The 18881-nt window shown below is 33.8% G+C and overlaps 1 protein-coding gene across 1 annotated transcript; it reads right to left on the reverse strand.

Moving 5' to 3' along the window:
* Positions 1-4536: 4536 nt before the first annotated feature.
* LOC149484752 (putative tubulin polyglutamylase TTLL2) lies at positions 4537-17813 on the reverse strand. The gene is made up of 12 exons (XM_089700402.1): positions 17736-17813; positions 17274-17393; positions 15084-15187; positions 11725-11869; positions 10255-10417; positions 9824-9937; positions 9383-9588; positions 8183-8334; positions 7742-7889; positions 7256-7348; positions 6704-6895; positions 4537-4733 (listed from the first exon to the last, which is right to left on the reverse strand). The coding sequence occupies exons 1-12, from the start codon at positions 17802-17804 to the stop codon at positions 4542-4544; spliced, it is 1698 nt and encodes a 565-aa protein (XP_089556528.1). The 5' UTR covers positions 17805-17813; the 3' UTR covers positions 4537-4541.
* Positions 17814-18881: the final 1068 nt, after the last annotated feature.

The raw sequence follows: 18881 nt of genomic DNA on the forward strand, positions 1-18881 counted from the left end.
ATTCGGCCCGTAATAGGCACAGCGAGCCAGCGACAATGCCGCAATCGGGCCAGCAATCTGCATAATGGATTGCTCGCCTGAACGCGCTCCCCTCATTCAATTGTCGCGGTCGTCGATGTGTCGCCTGGTTATTATGGACTACGGAATTAATATCGCAGAACGGTCTAATGTCGCTTGGGATATTTAAAGCTATTGCGGATAGCCGGATCGGTCTGCTACCGAAATTTTCAAACGGACTATTTTTTGTTACAAAAATGTGAAGGTAGTTAATTTTTTGCTCATGTGATCAATAATTATATCCCTGCAACATAACAAACTATAACATTAGAAAATAATCAACACTAAGAGTTAAAAATCCTGCCCTTATTTGGAATTGGTCGCGTAAAATAGAATGTACGGGAAACAAAGCTTTGTACTAAAACGCTGGGCAGTCCATTAGAAACGTGCATTGTAACAAATCATAATATGAGCTTAGTTGTATGGCGTAGTTAAAATTTGAACTCCACCGCCCAACTTGTTAGGTGACAGTACAAATAGCTCGTTTGCCTAAGCATTTGGGAATTTCCTTATTTGACCCATGTGTTTTCGGGTGAATAATGATATTTAAATGTTTCTACTAATAACAACCGAACTATAATAAATAAAAAATCGTATATTGAGTAAAAATACATTATATACAAAACTAAGCAATTGTACAGACTCGATCAAAAACTAAATATAAATAAAAAGACTTACTTTAAGAGTTACTTTTTAACCACAAAACAAAAATAAAAACAACTAAGAATAATCCTCTTATCTCTTTGAAACTTCATTATTGTTAAATTATTTCACATCAAATTGCTAAAAGACCACTTAAAGTAAGTTCATTGATATTTTCTCCCATATTCAAGTATTAATTGAATCTTATGAATTATATCCAAGATCGTAGGTCGACACATGATGTACGGCTCAATAACGCTCCTTAACGTAACGCTGGCTTTATGGGCTTTACTGTATGTTCCAGTTATAATATCGAATGAAATTAGGTACTTATTCAGATAATATACGGAAAATAGAATCAGTAAAACCGTGTTATGTTCACGTGTTATGAATTATTATAGTTAGCAATATTATATATTTTATTATAACAAAAATCCATATAAGGTAGTTATATTTTTTTAAAGCATAGATAATGCAAAACTCTATTATTTTATAGGGTTTGTAGCGAACTTTATGAGACACATAACGTACTGTATTCCTCAGATGTCTTTACCTCGCTTCACCGTCTTTCAGGACGTTTTCGGTGCCGTCCTAAGATATTATTTCAGCCACAACTAATAAATAGCATACACTACTATTATTATCATACTAAATTTGTCTTACATTGTCTCCAAACATAAAAACTAATATTTCAATTATAATTATTTCAAATGCAGTTAAAACCGACAACGTTCCTTTTAAATACCACTTGCATTGAATATTCCGAATTCATAATTACAAAATAATTGACGATGTGCATAAATCAAAATTAACATTCATTAAATATTTACTTCGTTAAAGTACTCAGTGTATATAATAAGCGTCTTGTTCATAATTAAACAGCCCGTAATACACATTGTTATTACGTATATAAGCTGTTCGTGCTGCGCGATGCGCTTAATTAAAATATGCATTATTACAAATTATGCGGTAATATTCCTACCACTTTAATACGTCAATTCCAAAATTGCTTCTTACAGCTTTAATCAAATTCTGTTTCAGAATTGTAACCGACTATGAAAATTAATTGAAGACAAATACTTACCCTGTTATTCTGCTCTTAAATAAATTAGGGTTAAGAATTTATATACATTTGCAATACAGTGATTGTGTCAAATTAGTTTCTAAAAGTATCCTATCTATAATATTAGCCTTCAAGAATCATAAAAAACGCTATCAAAAGTTTCATAATACATTCCCATGTACCGTGTTATGTGCACAAAAAACTGAAAACTACCAGAATCGAATATAGATGTCAAACGAAATTAGTTCCATTTTCCATTTGCCTACGGAATACCAAACGATCGCCGAATAAAACGTCATATAACTAGCAACTTAATACTCAGCGCGGTAATTCTGTAATTGAAATGGACAGTACTATTTTTGCATTCGCATACGCTGCAGCTCCCGATAGAAAAACACAATAGGGTCTGAACAATGGGTCCATTCACCGGTCTTAAATGCCTTCGGCTGTACGGAAATTTTACAGCCTCGCTACATATCACTGTAACTTGATTTTTAACTGACGAAATGGATTCATTGTTCTGTGTGTAAATTAATGCCCTGTATTGGATATTTTTCGAATAGTGCACTGTTATCTTTAAATTTTCGTTTTTGTCGAATGAAATTTGTTTTGATGCTTTGTGTGAAGTTTTAACAATGCTCGGAATTTGATTCTCTTAGTTCCGTATCTATTTTTATTGAATAAAATTGTAACATTAGATTTATTATTCCATTTACTTAGCATTATCATGATTAGACTATACCCAAAACCATTTTCTCATTTCCACTTTATTAGTTTATTTTTGTGTTTGTTATAGGAAGGTAATAGGTATGTTATATTCTTTAATCCTACTTATATAAATGCAGAAGTTTGTATTTTCGTTTGTTTGTTTGTTGCTCCTTCACGCAAAAGCTGCTGAACCGATTATCATGAAATTTACATAGAGACACACACACATAGAGGGTAACTTGGATTAACACATACGATAGTTTTATCATATGATAGCGAAAAGCTAGTGTTCTATGTATAATGTCGTAATAAAACAATACCTATTATCTACCACCTCAAATTATGAATAATTATTGTTCGCATTCTGTTAAATTTCACATTCGCTAAATATCACGTAGCACATAGTACGTGTTACGGAGGAAATTCTAATAATAAAGCAGATGAATTGAGTAAGCGACCAAATGCAGAGGAATATACAAACATGAATAGGTAAAGGTAATATGTGTGTGTAGAAATGATCTCTTTATTCTAAAGCTTAAAAGCGATCTTCATAGAGAGAGTAAAGACTCTCTCTATGAAGATCGCTTTCTCTCTCTATAAAGATAGAGATTATTGTTTTCCTCAGGAGAAGATATTTTTTTATTTTGTTTAAAAAAGACATTCACCAACAGAATAAGATCACTAGCAAACCTAATATCTATTAGTTTTGATTCTGGTAAGTATAGACAGTCCGAAGTTGTAAATATCCTATATATTTTGTCTTCTAAGCTTTAGCTAAAATTGCGAAAACGACCACGTATATCTACGTTTCAAACTTCACGTTGAAGTCTCCGTAATATGATTAAATTTCCGCGTAATAATCCTTAAAATGCTTTATAGACACTTCAGATTAAATAAGCTCAATAATAATTTTCCGGTAGCACTAACATAAATCAAATAAAAAATTCTCGTTAACATTCAAATGTGTATGATAGTATAACGATGATACTGCATTCGTATTCATCAAACAATGGTCAATATCGTCTTACTTGTTATTGTTAACTAAAAACTACATTCGCAAATTCTAGTTCGATGCTAACGAACACCGTATACTGAAATATATTTTTACACGTGTTATTGGGTTTTTCTTCAATTCATTTTTCGCCAAACAATAACAAAAAATTAAATCTTTGTTTTCAATACTGTTCATTGCATGTTCATTGAATAGTGCATACGCTTCCAGGTTTGGTTTATTGTGTTTTGTATTAATAAGTGTGTTATATCACATTATTGCCGTATAAATTAACGATTTAATAATGCAAAGCCAACTATTTGTATTACCAACACTTGTTACCATTAATTTTAGTAAACATTAGTACCTATTTGTTATCGAATAGTATGTAGTTTTTTTATAAACTCGCGTTTACTTTTATAGGCATTAGTCAATAGTCATATCTTCTCTCGTAATAGCTTTAATACAAAGCAGAAATCAATTTCAATCTTTCTAAATGGGATCTTAATTATTTGGAATAGCTTGCAGTTTTGCGTTTACAGCATGACTTCACTAGTTTGTAACTAAAAATTTTAACAGCATTTCAACAAATTTTTAACTTTTATTTTATAATTGACTTAAAGTAATGACTTACGAATGGTTTTTGGAACTTTCAGCAATTGATAAGCAGAGAAAATTTCTAGTTGAAGTATTTTACTGTCTGATTTTCTATTATACCTACCTAATTTAAAATTAATTTATAAGATTTTTAATTAGCTATAGGTACTGTGTTCCAGACCTGTATAATTATATTATGTTTATTATTTTCATAAAATTAGGATTAAATTTTAGACGATTATATAAAAAATATATGAATCGCATCAAAACAAACTACAGAAGGCCATCTTAGTACATGTCGCCACAAAATTATCCCCAGTACGTTTGATAATAATATTCTAAGACGCTATCCACTATATTAAAAATATAGGATGGCCAAGATCAACAATTTTTTGCGAGATTAGACAATACATTTAACCATTTACCCAAAATAAAAGTCAAAAAGTCCAGAACACATTTATTCTTAAACTTAATTTGAACACATTAAAACGGTGGCAGCCAGACTTCAAAATTCGGGCCATAAGCTAGTTTCTTTCGCAGTGCAGCCTCGAAGACGGCGTCTCTAGTGGAATCCCGGGAACGCACGTCGCGACCGCATTCCCGGACCACCTCTCGAGCCGCGCGCACAAACTTCGACACGTGGGCTACGCTTTCTCTTACATCTTCCAGGGGTAACTGTAAATAAATAGTCATAATTAATGTCTGCTCCCTAATCTTAGACTGGGCTTTAACTAGTGTGGCTCGGTGATCGAAGCACCACTTAACGATTTTCATCTGCAACTCATTGCACATAATGTGATAAAATTTCATTGTACACAAACTATTACTAATTGTTCTACAACTTTGAACTATAAAAAGTGCATATGTAAAAGAAGACTTAATGCATAATTTGCAGGGGACGTACTTATAACACAATTACTATACAGGGTGTACCAAAAAGTAGTGATGAACGGAAGCTGAGAGGTAGAGGACCTAGAGGGCTATCCGAATCACCCCCATGTATGTTATGCGATTTTTCGTATTTTCGGAGTTATGACGTTTTTTTCAATTTTTCACCTATCGCCGAGTACGATGATATTTTCACTCATGCTGACGTCAATGATTGCGGAAGATGCTTGATTTTTTTTGTGTGCTAAGCTGAAAGATAGGCCAATTCAGTATGGTAACATTTACTATCGTTAGATCTTTGAATGGAATAAAAAAAAGAATTAAATGGCAAGAAAGATAAAATTACCCAGTATGTTCACCACTTCAAGGGCCCGTAAAAAAATAAAATCACATAAAAAAAGTTTTCCGTTTGACTTTTAAAAACTTGCTCTATCTATCAGATAGCTACCCTGAAAATTTCATTTACTTATTCAGAAGGCTTCAATAAAAAAATTTCAATCTAAATGTGGTAAGTGCAAAAATTGAATTAACATGATGATCATTAAAACCAATAAATAGGTGTTTATTTACCAGAAATTTTTAAAATAACCCCGCTGTTGCTCAATGCAAGTGCGACATCACCGTAAAAAGTTGTCTTTTAAATGTCTGAATGCCCTTTTATCATTTTTAATGGTTTCTTCTGCTACTATGAATTTCCGGGTTATTTCGTCCAAATTGTGGCAGTCTCTCGTCTTTGTAGTATCCCCACGGAAAAAAATCAATAGGGTTTATGTCCGGAGACCGAGCAGGCCAGGCTAAAGGGCAAAGATACCCTGAAAGATGGATTGGTCGTTGCAGCCTGCGCATGCGCCGGTGACGCCTGCCTTAAAGCCTGGCCTCTACGGTCCCTCGACCTAAACCCCATTGATTTGTTTCAATGGGAATACTAAAAAGACCTCGGCTACTTGAGAGAATGCCACGATTTGGACGAAATAACCCGGAAATTCATAGTAGCAGAAGAAACCATTAAAAATGATAAAAGGGCATTCAGACAATTAAAAGACAACTTTTTACGGTGATGTCGCACTTGCATTGAGCAACAGCGGGGTTATTTTAAAAATTTCTGGTAATTAAACACCTATTTATTGGTTTTAATGATCATCATGTTAATTCAATTTTTGCACTTACCACATTTAGATTTAAATTTTTCTATTGAAGCCTTCTGAATAAGTAAATGAAATTTTCAGGGTAGCTATCTGATAGATAGAGCAAGTTTTTAAAAGTCAAACGGAAAACTTTTTTTATGTGATTTTATTTTTTTACGGGCCCTTGAAGTGGTGAACATACTGGGTAATTTTATCTTTCTTGCCATTTAATTCTTTTTTTTATTCCATTCAAAGATCTAACGATAGTAAATGTTACCATACTGAATTGGCCTATCTTTCAGCTTAGCACACAAAAAAAATCAAGCATCTTCCGCAATCATTGACGTCAGCATGAGTGAAAATATCATCGTACTCGGCGATAGGTGAAAAATTGAAAAAAACGTCATAACTCCGAAAATACGAAAAATCGCATAACATACATGGGGGTGATTCGGATAGCCCTCTAGGTCCTCTACCTCTCAGCTTCCGTTCATCACTACTTTTTGGTACACCCTGTATACAATATACACAATACTGATTTATATTATAATTTCAATAGTTGTTGAGTTCTTTACCACATCAAACTTTTGTTGTAGAATAGATAGAAAAAAAACGTTACTTTTTATATCTTACTTGTTCATAATTAGACAGCGTATGCGGATGAATCCGGACCCATTGTCCCACGCGGTTGGATCCCCTATCCCACCTCACACCATTACCCCACATGCAGGCATTCATCATTCGTCTCCTAGACGCTGCAGTGGCGTAGCCCCCGCGCCAGGTCTCGTCTGCGGCTTCTGGGGGTGAAGCAATCCTTGGTGCTGACTAAAAGGAATATTTTGATCAGTATCTAAACCAATACTTCTACTATTAGCGAATAATTTTTTTATTTTGTATGAAATTAGTTTTTCCGAAAGAGCTCCGCAAAATATTTATCAAAGATCTTATGATAGGTACATATTTGAAGTTAGAAATACTATCATTTGAGCAAATTTTGATTCGCTAGCTAGTGTTATTTTAAGATTAAATTTCCATTATTACAAAAAGTGAAATTATTTATAAAATAGAGGGCCTAAAAACAACGTAAAATGTTTTTGGTAACACATTTAAATTTAACTATATCTACAATTTGTTATCGAATCGGAATTTGTTGTTTTAAAATGGCTTGATTATTCAATTTCTCACCTGTGTATCTGAAACGTCGCTAGCAATGTCGGAAGACGATTTGTAACTTTGTAACGTTTCTATCGGCTTTTCTTTTATTTTATCAGGAACATCCTGTAAAATAGAATTGAATGTGTAGTGAAAATTTGTATATTTTATGTAGATAAGTTCTGTACAGTACAAATAATACAATAAATGTAAAGCAAAGACAATGAATTTATCCGCCATACTGTATTGCTTATATCAAAACAAACAAAAACGAAAAAAGATTATCCGGCAACAAAGTCATCTTTTCTAGACGACCAAACGAATAATAATAATAAATGGTACACTGATACAGTGTCCTAACTTTGCAGCGAAAACCTAGCGAATCTTTGTTCGTTTTCTAGTGTAGTCTCACCCTGACCATCTATTTCCTACATATCTGCCTCATACGATACAAGACTTCGCTTTACATTATTGATTATATTTTAAATTATTTATTTTCAAGTTCACTCTTAAGCTCACATTATACTTATCAGCCATTGGCGGTTGTATAGTGACGCAGTGTACAGGCATGGCTCTGCGCCGTCGGTGCACGCGCCCGCCGCGCTTATGACTTGATGCGGAGCGGTTGGTTGCACTAGGTGTTCCGCTCTCATCTTCTGAACTGTAACTAATTATAAAGAGAAACATTTACTTACTAAAAAATCGCTGAGTATAGAAAATACAAAGTTCTGCTATTAATCATGACGGAAAATCTATCAATTGGTAAAGAGCTTCTATAATATAGCAACAATTTATTGCATTTAACTCATTAAAAAAGAAACGTCTAGCAAAATATTCATATTTGTAAAAATCTATCATCCGTGCTGGTACACATTTATTCTCCATATATCTCCACTTGGCATCTGCTTTTATTACTTACGAACTTTATTTCTTAAGCAAAATATGGAATTGCATATTAACCTGGTAATATACTGTACAGAAGGTCCCTGCAGGTACGATAGGCCAGTGTGCCTCATCGGCAAGCCGAGCAGATCAAACAGCTCGTGTAACATTGGTTGTTTCACTGTTATATCCGCTTCGCAGTCTGCTGCTAATGCTGGAGAGAGGTTCACCTGTAACGAGAAGATGAATTATCCTAGCATTAAGTTTTTTTAATTATTATTATTTACCCATAATACACAGGTATCGCCATAAGGAAGATAACCGTATTATTATTAAGTTTTAACATATCAAATCCGCTAAGAACCGCATCCTCGGCAAATCTATATTTTACGCTAAAATAGTGCAAACTGAAATAGAATTTTGACCAGAAGGAGTAAATTAAAATTTGAACGACGAGTAATTTATTACTATGTGTGACTATGCCTGCAACCACCCTAAAATATTTACTGGGTAATTAAATTCCTACTCATGACGTAAATTTCGATACAGTTATCTTTTACCGAATGTATTATAAACTTTATAAATGTATACCTATAAGAAAATCCGAGTGATACCAAATCGAAGTATGTTTGAAATCTACATAGAAATCTAAATAACAAGACACTAGAAGTCGTAAGCGTGCGTGACCTTGTCGCCACTCAGGTGATTTGCACATCACCAGTGCATTCGTCACTGTTCAGTTGCTCTGGAGACGTATGAGTGTATACATGGTGTGTTTCAGCAATTCCCATTGCGGATATTCTTCCACAAGTTGTAATTATACTTATAAAGGAATAATATTTCATCGGAAAATATTTTTTTTTAGAAATAATGCCGTTTTTCCTTAAAATTATAGAATATTTACAAGTATTACGAGTGTCACCATAGTAATCGAAATAACAATGAATGACACAGTCGACCATTCTTATTATCACGTTTGTTCGTATTGGAGCAAAAAGTCTCATATACTTAGGGATGTTATTCTAAAATAAACCGTAAATTCGTGCGTTAGGATACATATTCAAAAGCTTAATTTAATAGATAAGTTAGTTTTCACTAAAATCAAGCTGTCCAATAAAAGGCATAGTTTACTTGTGTGTACTGTTTAGCTTTCGGTTTGAATGTGTTGATTTTGGCGACAGCGGTTTTCATACGAATTATGACATTACAGCACTTCTATGTGTCTTGTTATTTAGATTTCTATGGAAATCTACGAGTGCATGAGAAGCATCTTTTTACCTCAATCAACCAAGGCTTCAAGGAATCATCGAGCAATATATCAAAGCCATAGAATTCAAAACAGTTCCTAGCTGGTGGAGTACCAGCAGCTTGAGCTAATAGCGTCAGAGTCACTATGGCCCTTATCCTCTGCCAAACCAGCCATTCTATAGCACCCCATCTACCAATCAGCGCTCGACGTACTTGTTTCAGCGTCCACTTACAACCTGGAAATTGACATTTCAATGTCTGGATAAAAAATGTCTGGTACATAAGTAAAAACCTACATAGTTCAAATTTGAAGGGTGTTTTCTTCTGGTTTCTGCTTCAAACATAGGTAACTAGAAATAAATGAATATAAATACATATCAGAAAAAGGAGCATTTGTAGGAAATTGTGATACTTAATGGTCCAAGAGGGAGTTCTACTTTATACGCACTAATATTTATAGTCAAGACTTACCACTTCCAATTCTGTCTTTGCATTCTGCAAATCTTGGTCCAGTTTTATTTAATGAGGAATTCGTCAAATGTCTATATGGATTGTGTATATCAGATAATGTGTATTTATCAGTTCCTGGAAATAAAATTAAAATATTATAACAATGCAGCAATACGAATAATATAAAACAATAAAAATTTTAAACGATAAAATGAAACAAAACCAAATAAGTAGGTATTATGTTATTATAATATCTGAGCTCATGTCAAAAGCTTGTTCTATAAAGTATAATTAAGTTATTCAGAACATTATATTTAAGCTGTGTGTACGGAATCAATGATTGCAGCGAAATATATTTGGTCCCGAGGAAAGTACATTGAAACGGATAAAAGTGTAATAGATAAAAAAAATCCCCCAGTGTTCAAAAAATATAGTAGTTTCTAAATACATACCGAACCTAGCCAGCCCCTCAGCATACATATACGCAGTAAGTGGTCTATATCCAGGAACACAGACGTACAGCCGCAGGTCAAACTTATACCCAGCAATTAGCAAAGGCCTTTCAATGTATCGTTGCACCACAGCCGGACTACCGCAACGCATTTCACAAACACTCTGAAATTAATATAAGGCGATTCATGTGTTATTCCTGTAAAGTAATAAAAAAACGCTGGCTTAATAATATAGCTCTACTAACATAAAATAATAAATTTAAAAATACTAGCTTAATTCCACGGCTCTATTCGCATAATACACTTCTGAATTAATCCTGACTATAATTATGTATGTGTCCCAATTCTATAAAGTTCCAATCTACTGTTTTTGCGTGAAAAGTTACAAAAATCCATCATAGACAGATTCCACGAACATCTTTTGCGGTCATAATAAGTTAGGTAATTAAAAACGTCTTAGTAGTAGACATAAGACAATAGACCATGTCTTGTTGTTTAAACTGATTCGTTGTAAATATTAAATTCAGTTACATTCACAATGTAACATCTAGTATCTACTATTCTAGCTATCAAGTCTTAGTACGCTGCTCTTTGTACTTTTATTTCCCTAATGGCTAGGTGCCAGGAATTATGGTGCATAGTATCGTTAATTCCTTCTAGGTGATTTGTAGTTTTATTTTTACTACAACACTTACAATGCGATGCAATGGATTGGGTAATAATAGCATCATAAGAGCTTAACAGACTTTAGTAACTGTGTTTCCACAAAATACTAGATAGTATGAAGGTGAACATAGTAATTTCTTATACGTAGGGTATACGTATTTGAACCATTCGATCATCGTTAAGCCAGAGCAGGATATTATATGACCTGCCCCAATCGCGTGATTACGCCTACTTAGTTTAAACAACTCCGTCTGAAAGTTGTGCACTCGTAACCCATAAATGACGTACGTTTAGAAATGAGATATTATTGTTATCAAATTATAGTGCATTAGGCTGTATGGAAAAGACATGAATAACGACTGTTTAGATATACCTTTAGTTTGACCTCAAAATGGAGTCAAACAAATGGGCCGTAATAATTTTCTTGCCAAGAAACTATAGTTATTATTGAATAGTAACAAATGAGCTTCTGTACTAATGGCATTGTCTGAATTGTTAAATTGCTTAGGTTTAACCTTTACTATTTTGCTAGTATAGGACAGCTAATTTGTAACATACTAAACATTATTTAACAATTTGCAGAAGCTTCAACTCACAGCGAACAATCTATCAAAATCCCCTTATCCACCCTACATTTTACTGGAGAAAACATTTTCCTTAATGGACCATGTAGTTAGATCGACCCTAATTGGTTATATGTACTCCTAGTTTTTCTAGCACCTAAATACGTAGGACAAGCTTTGTAAACATGAAACGTACTGAATTCTATGTGTACCGTCTTCTTCTTAGTATTAATTAACTCACACGAAAAAGAAATATCCCTCTGCCTTGGCTCTGTGCGACCGGCTTATGTATCCACACAGCATTGTTGCCATCCTCACTGCGCCTCAGCCGTGAGCACTCGGACACCAACTTCGCGTATTCCAGGGGTAAATGGAAGCATGGTGGACTGAAATGTATGGATACAACTTATTTGATGTTAAAGAATGTATATAATTTATTATTATGGACAGATACACTCTGTAGGATAGAGAAACGCTTGTTGAAACAGAAACATGATTGAGAAAATTACAGTTTTTGGAATAATCCAAGAAATTATTATAAAAAAATTGAAAGACAGTAAATGTAAGCTATGATTCTAAAAAAATCAAATGGGTTGGACAAGTATTGTATCGTTTTATACTGTATAAGCAATACAGAGTTCTGCATTTCATTAAATTTCTAAATTATAACATCACTGGCATGCAAACGTCGTATTATTTTAAATCGATGAAGTGCATAGAGCAATATTTAAAGGGAATGACGTTAATTCTATAGTACACAACAAATGACATTGACTTTTTCTTCAAATCGTCACGCAAATGCCGGTACCACTTGGGGTAATTGCTATAAAAGCACGGTTCATTAATATTCCCAACTATAATTTAATATTACCTCGAACTTTCACCTTCGTCCCGAAGACATAACAATTCTTATTATTGACCTTTGAAAGCGAATGCAAACTTCACTAATTTAATATTATTCCAGTAATTTCTAGCGCTAAAAGTTTTATTTGACTTTGCTATTGTTTGGATAGTTATTGGCAATTAAATGTCGCTGCATAGTTATTTGCTAACAGAATCTTTTTAAAACAATTATACCATCTTAAATAGTTGTTTACAATTATTCCAACCTTAAAAGTGCATTCCAAACATAATAGAGCCTTTTAAAATTTCATATTACTTGCTTAAAGTTACGTTTACATCAACTTTATATCGAAATGTTACTTTTGCATAAATAAAATACTTATAAATATCTAAATAAAGCGATGATTAACATCAATTATTTTCAAATATCAGAAAAGCTCCCGTAAAAACAGACAACTCTTTAAGACTAACTAGAACCACTGCCAAATCGAATTCATTTAATTCATACATGCAACTGCCACTAAACTTATCAGCTATTTATACCACAGAGCAAGTAATATAGATTTATACACTCGAATCTAAGCAAAATCGTGTACACAGAGGCCTATATAAACAACGTTTACAACGATTTAAAATGCCGCCTGCTTTTTTCCGTGCAACTATTGCCGTGCCGCACGCAACGCCACGCGTGATTTCATTCAAATAGTCTGTGACGCGAGGCGATTGACTCTGCCCCCCGTCATACGACAATATGATAGACATTGCTCTTCTTAGCCTGTGTACAGAGTGGCACTAGTTATAAGTTAGATATCGGATTTCTGATAATTTGTGACTGTGATGAATACTTAAAAAATGTAATATAAATATGCAAGGGCTCACCGTCTTGTACGTTAGGCTGCAATTATGCAATGTTAATCTGTGCTAAAGTATAGTTCTTTTCGAATGTATGTTTAACAATTAAAAATGCAATGTAGCGCAGTTGGATTGGATAGACTAAAAGTGAGTTAAAGGTCGAATTTGATTCATCGATGATTGTACAATCCGTTCATTGTATAAAAAAATCTAAAATGAGTTAGAAAAAATAAACTAGCTTCACACAGACTACGGTCTAGATCTTTTAAATTACTTGAACCATTTTTAAACTTTTGTCAAATATTTGAATGTACTCCAAATTCACTTATTTGTTAACTGATTTGATTATTAAGGCATATTAACAAAAGAAATAATTACAGAGAAAAAATCGAGTATTATGTATAACTATTATAGTGTATAAACACAACTTTACAAAGCTTTGCAAACGTCAATGATCTTAATGGCTTTCTAATAGACTGAAAACATTTTTATTTATTTGTTTCAAAGCGAATTCGATTTATATAACTTTAAGTTCATTGTAGAAAAGAATATTATAAACATGAATCAATTTTATTTACCACAACATGAGAGCCTCATATTTTGGATTTAACAGTTTCAATAGTATCAAATTTCACTTGAAAGTCAACTTTTTAAACAAGCAATTTGTTCAAGGCGTTTGTATTCACCAGACTTATTTTCGATTCGCATAATCGCGTGACGATTTTTTATGACTTAAAATTATCAAAACAGTATTATTTCGGTTTCATTTTCGTTGCTTCTCGTGGCATTTAACATTTTTCGATAATCTGAGATATCGTAAATTTAATTTTTGATGATATTACTGTCGGTTATAAATTAGCAGGAGTTATTAAAATTTAATGGTACTTCCGCAAACCTCAAATTGCCATCACGAAACTCTGCTGCTCTAAATTTATTTGCTGCTTTAATTCTATTTTTTTACTTTTAAACTTTTATTGGTGGGAGCTAAAGTGCCTCCTTCTATTGTGAAGCATACCTACTAGAATTAGCCACAAATATGAATTGATTGATTGTTGATGGGCACTAAAACATTCAAAATATCGGCACATCTGATCTTACTCTTTAAGTAGGTAATTCTGTCAATGTGGATTTTACAGGAAAGCAAAAAAGTAAAAAGTTTGGATATTACTAATATAATAAAATCTAGATGTACAAGAAATAGTTCACATTGAGATATATATAAGTGTATTTTGTATCTTATCAATGGATATTTCTACTTCCACAAGCACGTAGCTTACCTAGCTAGTTAGTTAATTATAGCTAAAGTGTGTAAGTGTATACAAATTAGTATTATATTTAGTTACAATACATTTACAGTGTATTGTAAATTATATATTACTAGGTTTCCGCCCGCGGCTTCGCCCGCGCAGTCAAAGAAAAACCCGCATAGTTCCCGTTCCCGTGGGATTTCCGGGATTGCGTAATTTTCCCGGCCTATGTCCTTTCTCGGGTATCAAAGTATCTCCATACCAAATTTCATGAAAATTGGTTCAGTAGTTAAGGCGTGATTGAGTAACAGACAGACAGACAGAGTTACTTTCGCATTTATAATATTAGTATGGATGTTACATTTGGAGAACCCGCTAATATAGGGTCACCTTATGGTCAGGTATACGACGAATATGTCACATTTGATTAAATTATTTTTTATACGAAATAATTTTGCTGCCTTGTCCCCGTCGAAATGGAAATTCTTTTCATTTCTATAATGAAATTAATCAATACTACAGCTACTCTAACTACCTATCGCGACTCTAAAAACTAATTGAACGATAGCTTTGAGCTCCCATACAACTTACAGTTACTTATTTACTTTTAATAATGTCCTTACAATTTTTTATAAAATTAATTAAAATATAACTTTACCTAAAGTCATATATAGGGCCGTAGATTCTCCTCATGCACCGGAGAAGTCGAGAGAGACTATCCTTGCGACATATCGAGCCTCCTTTTGGTATGTGATTCATAAACTGAAATCAAATAGTGTACTGTTCAAATATCTTTAAAAATAATATTGTATCAAATTGTACTAAGCAGTAGGTACTTAATGTAAAGAGATACCTACAAGTATGACAGATATACATATAAATCAATCAAAGCCGAGTCAATTCCGTACTGCTTTTCAAAGTTTTGTTTTCAATAATATTCCTCTAATGTAATTATTATTTACCACAAAGATATATCCATCAAATCATAAATCATAAACAGGTTCATCGTTTAGGTATATATTTAGCCGACTTTAGAAATTTAGAAAATATGAGGACAAAACTAGGTTAAGACAATTATAGTATAATTTGATCTATTTGTATCCAACTTTGTTTTATAATAATAGACTTAAAAATATTCGAGTCACAGTTAAATCTTCTTATATATAAAATTCTCGTGTCACAATGTTAGTCTGCATACTCCTCCGAAACGGGTGGACCGATTCTCATGAAATTTTCTGTGCATATCGGGTAAGTCTGAGAATCGGCCAACATCTATTTTTCATATGTACCACGGGCGAAGCCGGGGCGGACCGCTAGTTTGTATCTAAAAATATTGTTTTATAATAAAAGATGTAAAAATAATCGAGGCATTATAAAATCTTTATTTGCTTTTGTTTTTTCATTTTAAGAAACATTTTTTTTCTGACAAAATAAAACAACAAGTTTTACGAATTTCTAAAAATTGTGGTAACAATAAAACAAACATGAAAATTCCAAAAATCCCTTTATAGGCCAAGGAACGGAACTAAGTCTATAGAAAACCGTATAAATATAAATAAAAAAATATTGTCAAACACGAGCTTCGATCATAAAACTATCAATGTTCGCAGCGTCATAACTTTTGATTAGCCAAAGACACGAGAAAATTCCATAGAAAACTGCTATCAATGAACCATTGTACAAAATCGTTTTAGTACGGTCGAATTTGCTGTCACCCACATTTTCCGTATACTGCAATTGGCAGCCATAAAACACTGTTATTATTTATACCTCAATAAAAATGCTTGAAATGCATGGTAACTTGATACCTACTTGTTTTTTTTTGTAAGTACCTATATATTTTATTTCTACGTTTATGGGCTATTTATTGCGAATTTATCATACGGTAAATATTTTGTAGTAATAATCATCTCGCATAAGACACACACAACCACTATAACTTCATATTTCTCTCTCTCGCCTTCAATTTTTGCCCCATCTTTTAACCAGAGACCATTTCTTATAAGCTAATAATTATTTAATGATCTAATATAATTAAAAAAATGTTGTGTGGTTTTATGAAACCACTGTAATGCTAGGCGTCCATTACAGGCGGATCGGGCCGGGCCGCATCGCAACGGGCCGTCTCTAATGGACGCGCTGTTTTCTCCTGCGTCCACCTGTACGGGGCGCGGCGGATCGCCTAGGCGGATTTTATCTAACAGACGCTCGCCGCTCACATCCGCCTGCCTGCGTCCACTAGACGGGTCGGGGCGGGCCGGGCCGCAGCGCACCGCCGGCAGAAATCCGCCTGCGAAGCGATATCCGCCAATGCGTTGCGGCCCGCCCCGGCCCGATCCGTCGCTAATGGACGATGTTTCATACAAAACATAGGCCGGCGTATTTTTGCGTTGCGATGCGGCCCGGCCCGATCCGCCTAGTGGACGCCAGCCATAAAAGTGAAACTGTTCGAACGGTTCCGAACACTGCTTTGTGTAGCGCATGTCGCGTGACGGTCGGCTGCCGAGTAGGTATCTACTCGGCAGCCGCGATACACGCGACATGCGCTACACAGACCAAAAAGTTTGAGACGATGTAATAAAAGTTTCACTTTAAAAAAAACCGTAGTATCTGAGCGAATGCACAACAATCAAGTTTTCTCATTATTTCATTAAGGTGCACGTAACGGTGTAACTTTTTATTCAATTTAACTTGGTCTAAGTTATTCTTACGTTGTAAAGGGCTGCTGTTGAATATAGTAGTTCTTGAACTACTATATTCAACAGCAGCCTAGCTAGTGCTTGCACTATGCGAGTTCTTTTTGATTACAGGGAAAATCTCACAAATGTACTATTTAAATATAATTTACCTGCCAATCGTCAAGAGTCTTGTAGCATGTTGCAGGAAAGGCGCTGCTCCTCCACCAGAGATTCCACTTATCTTCACCGCCATGCCCTTGGTATATACGCCAACCGCGTTCAGCACAAACCTAAAATATAAATCATTTGAACATAAATCTCTAAAGTCAATTCTTATATTCGTAAAATATTACAGAGCGAAGAAAACGCATATGAACATTTATCAATGTTAACTTTACTACGTTAATTTATTAGTTTTGACTCGTATCTTTTTTGTCGGATCACAATAATAACAGCCAAAATTTAATGCCTGAATATAACCATTATAATATTACCTATACCTTCTTTAATTTATAAACTCTACGTATAAATTAAAGTATCTCACATGTGTTCGCTTATATTATTATAATATAAAAGCTCAACAGCTAGCTCATCTCAACAAAATAAAGCCTACGTTGTAAAACAACACTTACTTTCACAAGCAAACTCGGGCCGGATCCGTTATCATTAAGCCGGTAAATAAAAGGTTCATCATCGTCCATTTCCTTCGACTTTACTATTCAATCCTGTAACAAACATTCATCAAACCCACAGGGCTCAACACAAAAAGACAAACAACAGATACTCACTGTTCTATCAACTGTTCATTATACTGAAAACTCATGCGAGTGTTTCTTGTATTGTTTTGGTAGAATTCGTAAACTTTTCAGGCAGAGGGGTTGATACGGGCCAACTGTTTCGTTTGGCCGCCCCCGAGGCACTGCTCTCGCTGCATCAAAGCCTTACCAAAATAATTTATAGCCTCGTGGGATTCGTGACAGGGCTTTATAAGCAAACCCTGCGATGAGTTACAACGTGGTGCTTTCAATTTGTTAACTAATAAAGTGTGTATTTGCTATGATTTTAATATAATACTGAAATAATAGGTCAAAGAAGAATTAAAAAATATATTCCCGCTCTTTTTAGATTTTATTCATAGTGAAACATTTATTTTTGCCTAATTTGTTATCTTTTTTCATCTTTTTATCAGTTAATAAATTCTGTACAAATAATATTTTCGTTGGACTGTAATAAGTCGGTACTTATTTAAAATATAAATCATTGTACGACCTTATACAATCTTAACTGAAGATCAAATATTTTAGCCACATACCTACTTGACGTTGAGATTTATTTTACTACACTTGCAAAAAATATTACCTATTGTGCCATAAATCAGTTAGATATTCAGAGTTGATTACCTACGCTTCAAGAACTTTCAAGGTTTCATCAAATTTTTATCACATAAAAAATTACTAAGTTTACGTCAGTCTATTAGTACCTAATCTGTCTCGTCCTCCGCGTCTGGCCTGTTTGTCTGTTTGCGATGAGCTGAAAAACTACTTCACCGATTTTCATACTATCAAGGGATATAGTGGTTCTTGAGGAAAGTTATACTTTAGATATTATTATGTTTAGTTTTATACAATATATTTTTCACCTTTGTCTATGTACAAGCAAATCCAACAGATCCAGTTATAATCAATTTCAAATTTAATCGTTAGTTTAACACATCATAACAATATTGCACGTATTAGCGCTATCACCATACATTTAATAAATTTAATATTCATAACATA

This window comes from Colias philodice, chromosome 11, assembly GCF_061535455.1.
Source record: "Colias philodice isolate Cphi_HAF_F1 chromosome 11, ilColPhil1 Martin Lab GWU primary, whole genome shotgun sequence".
Classification (NCBI taxonomy): Eukaryota; Metazoa; Arthropoda; class Insecta; order Lepidoptera; family Pieridae; genus Colias; species Colias philodice.

Excerpts from the sequence above, each read along its gene's own strand:
- LOC149484752 (XM_089700402.1), bottom strand. The coding sequence starts at position 17,804 with ATGGACGATGATGAACCTTTTATTTACCGGCTTAATGATAACGGATCC. Across the intron at positions 15,188-17,273 it reads AGACTCTTGACGATTGGCAG|TTTATGAATCACATACCAAA; the intron begins GTAAATTATATT and ends ATTTGATTTCAG. Across the intron at positions 4,734-6,703 it reads CGCTGTCTAATTATGAACAA|TTACCCCTGGAAGATGTAAG; the intron begins GTAAGATATAAA and ends ATTTATTTACAG.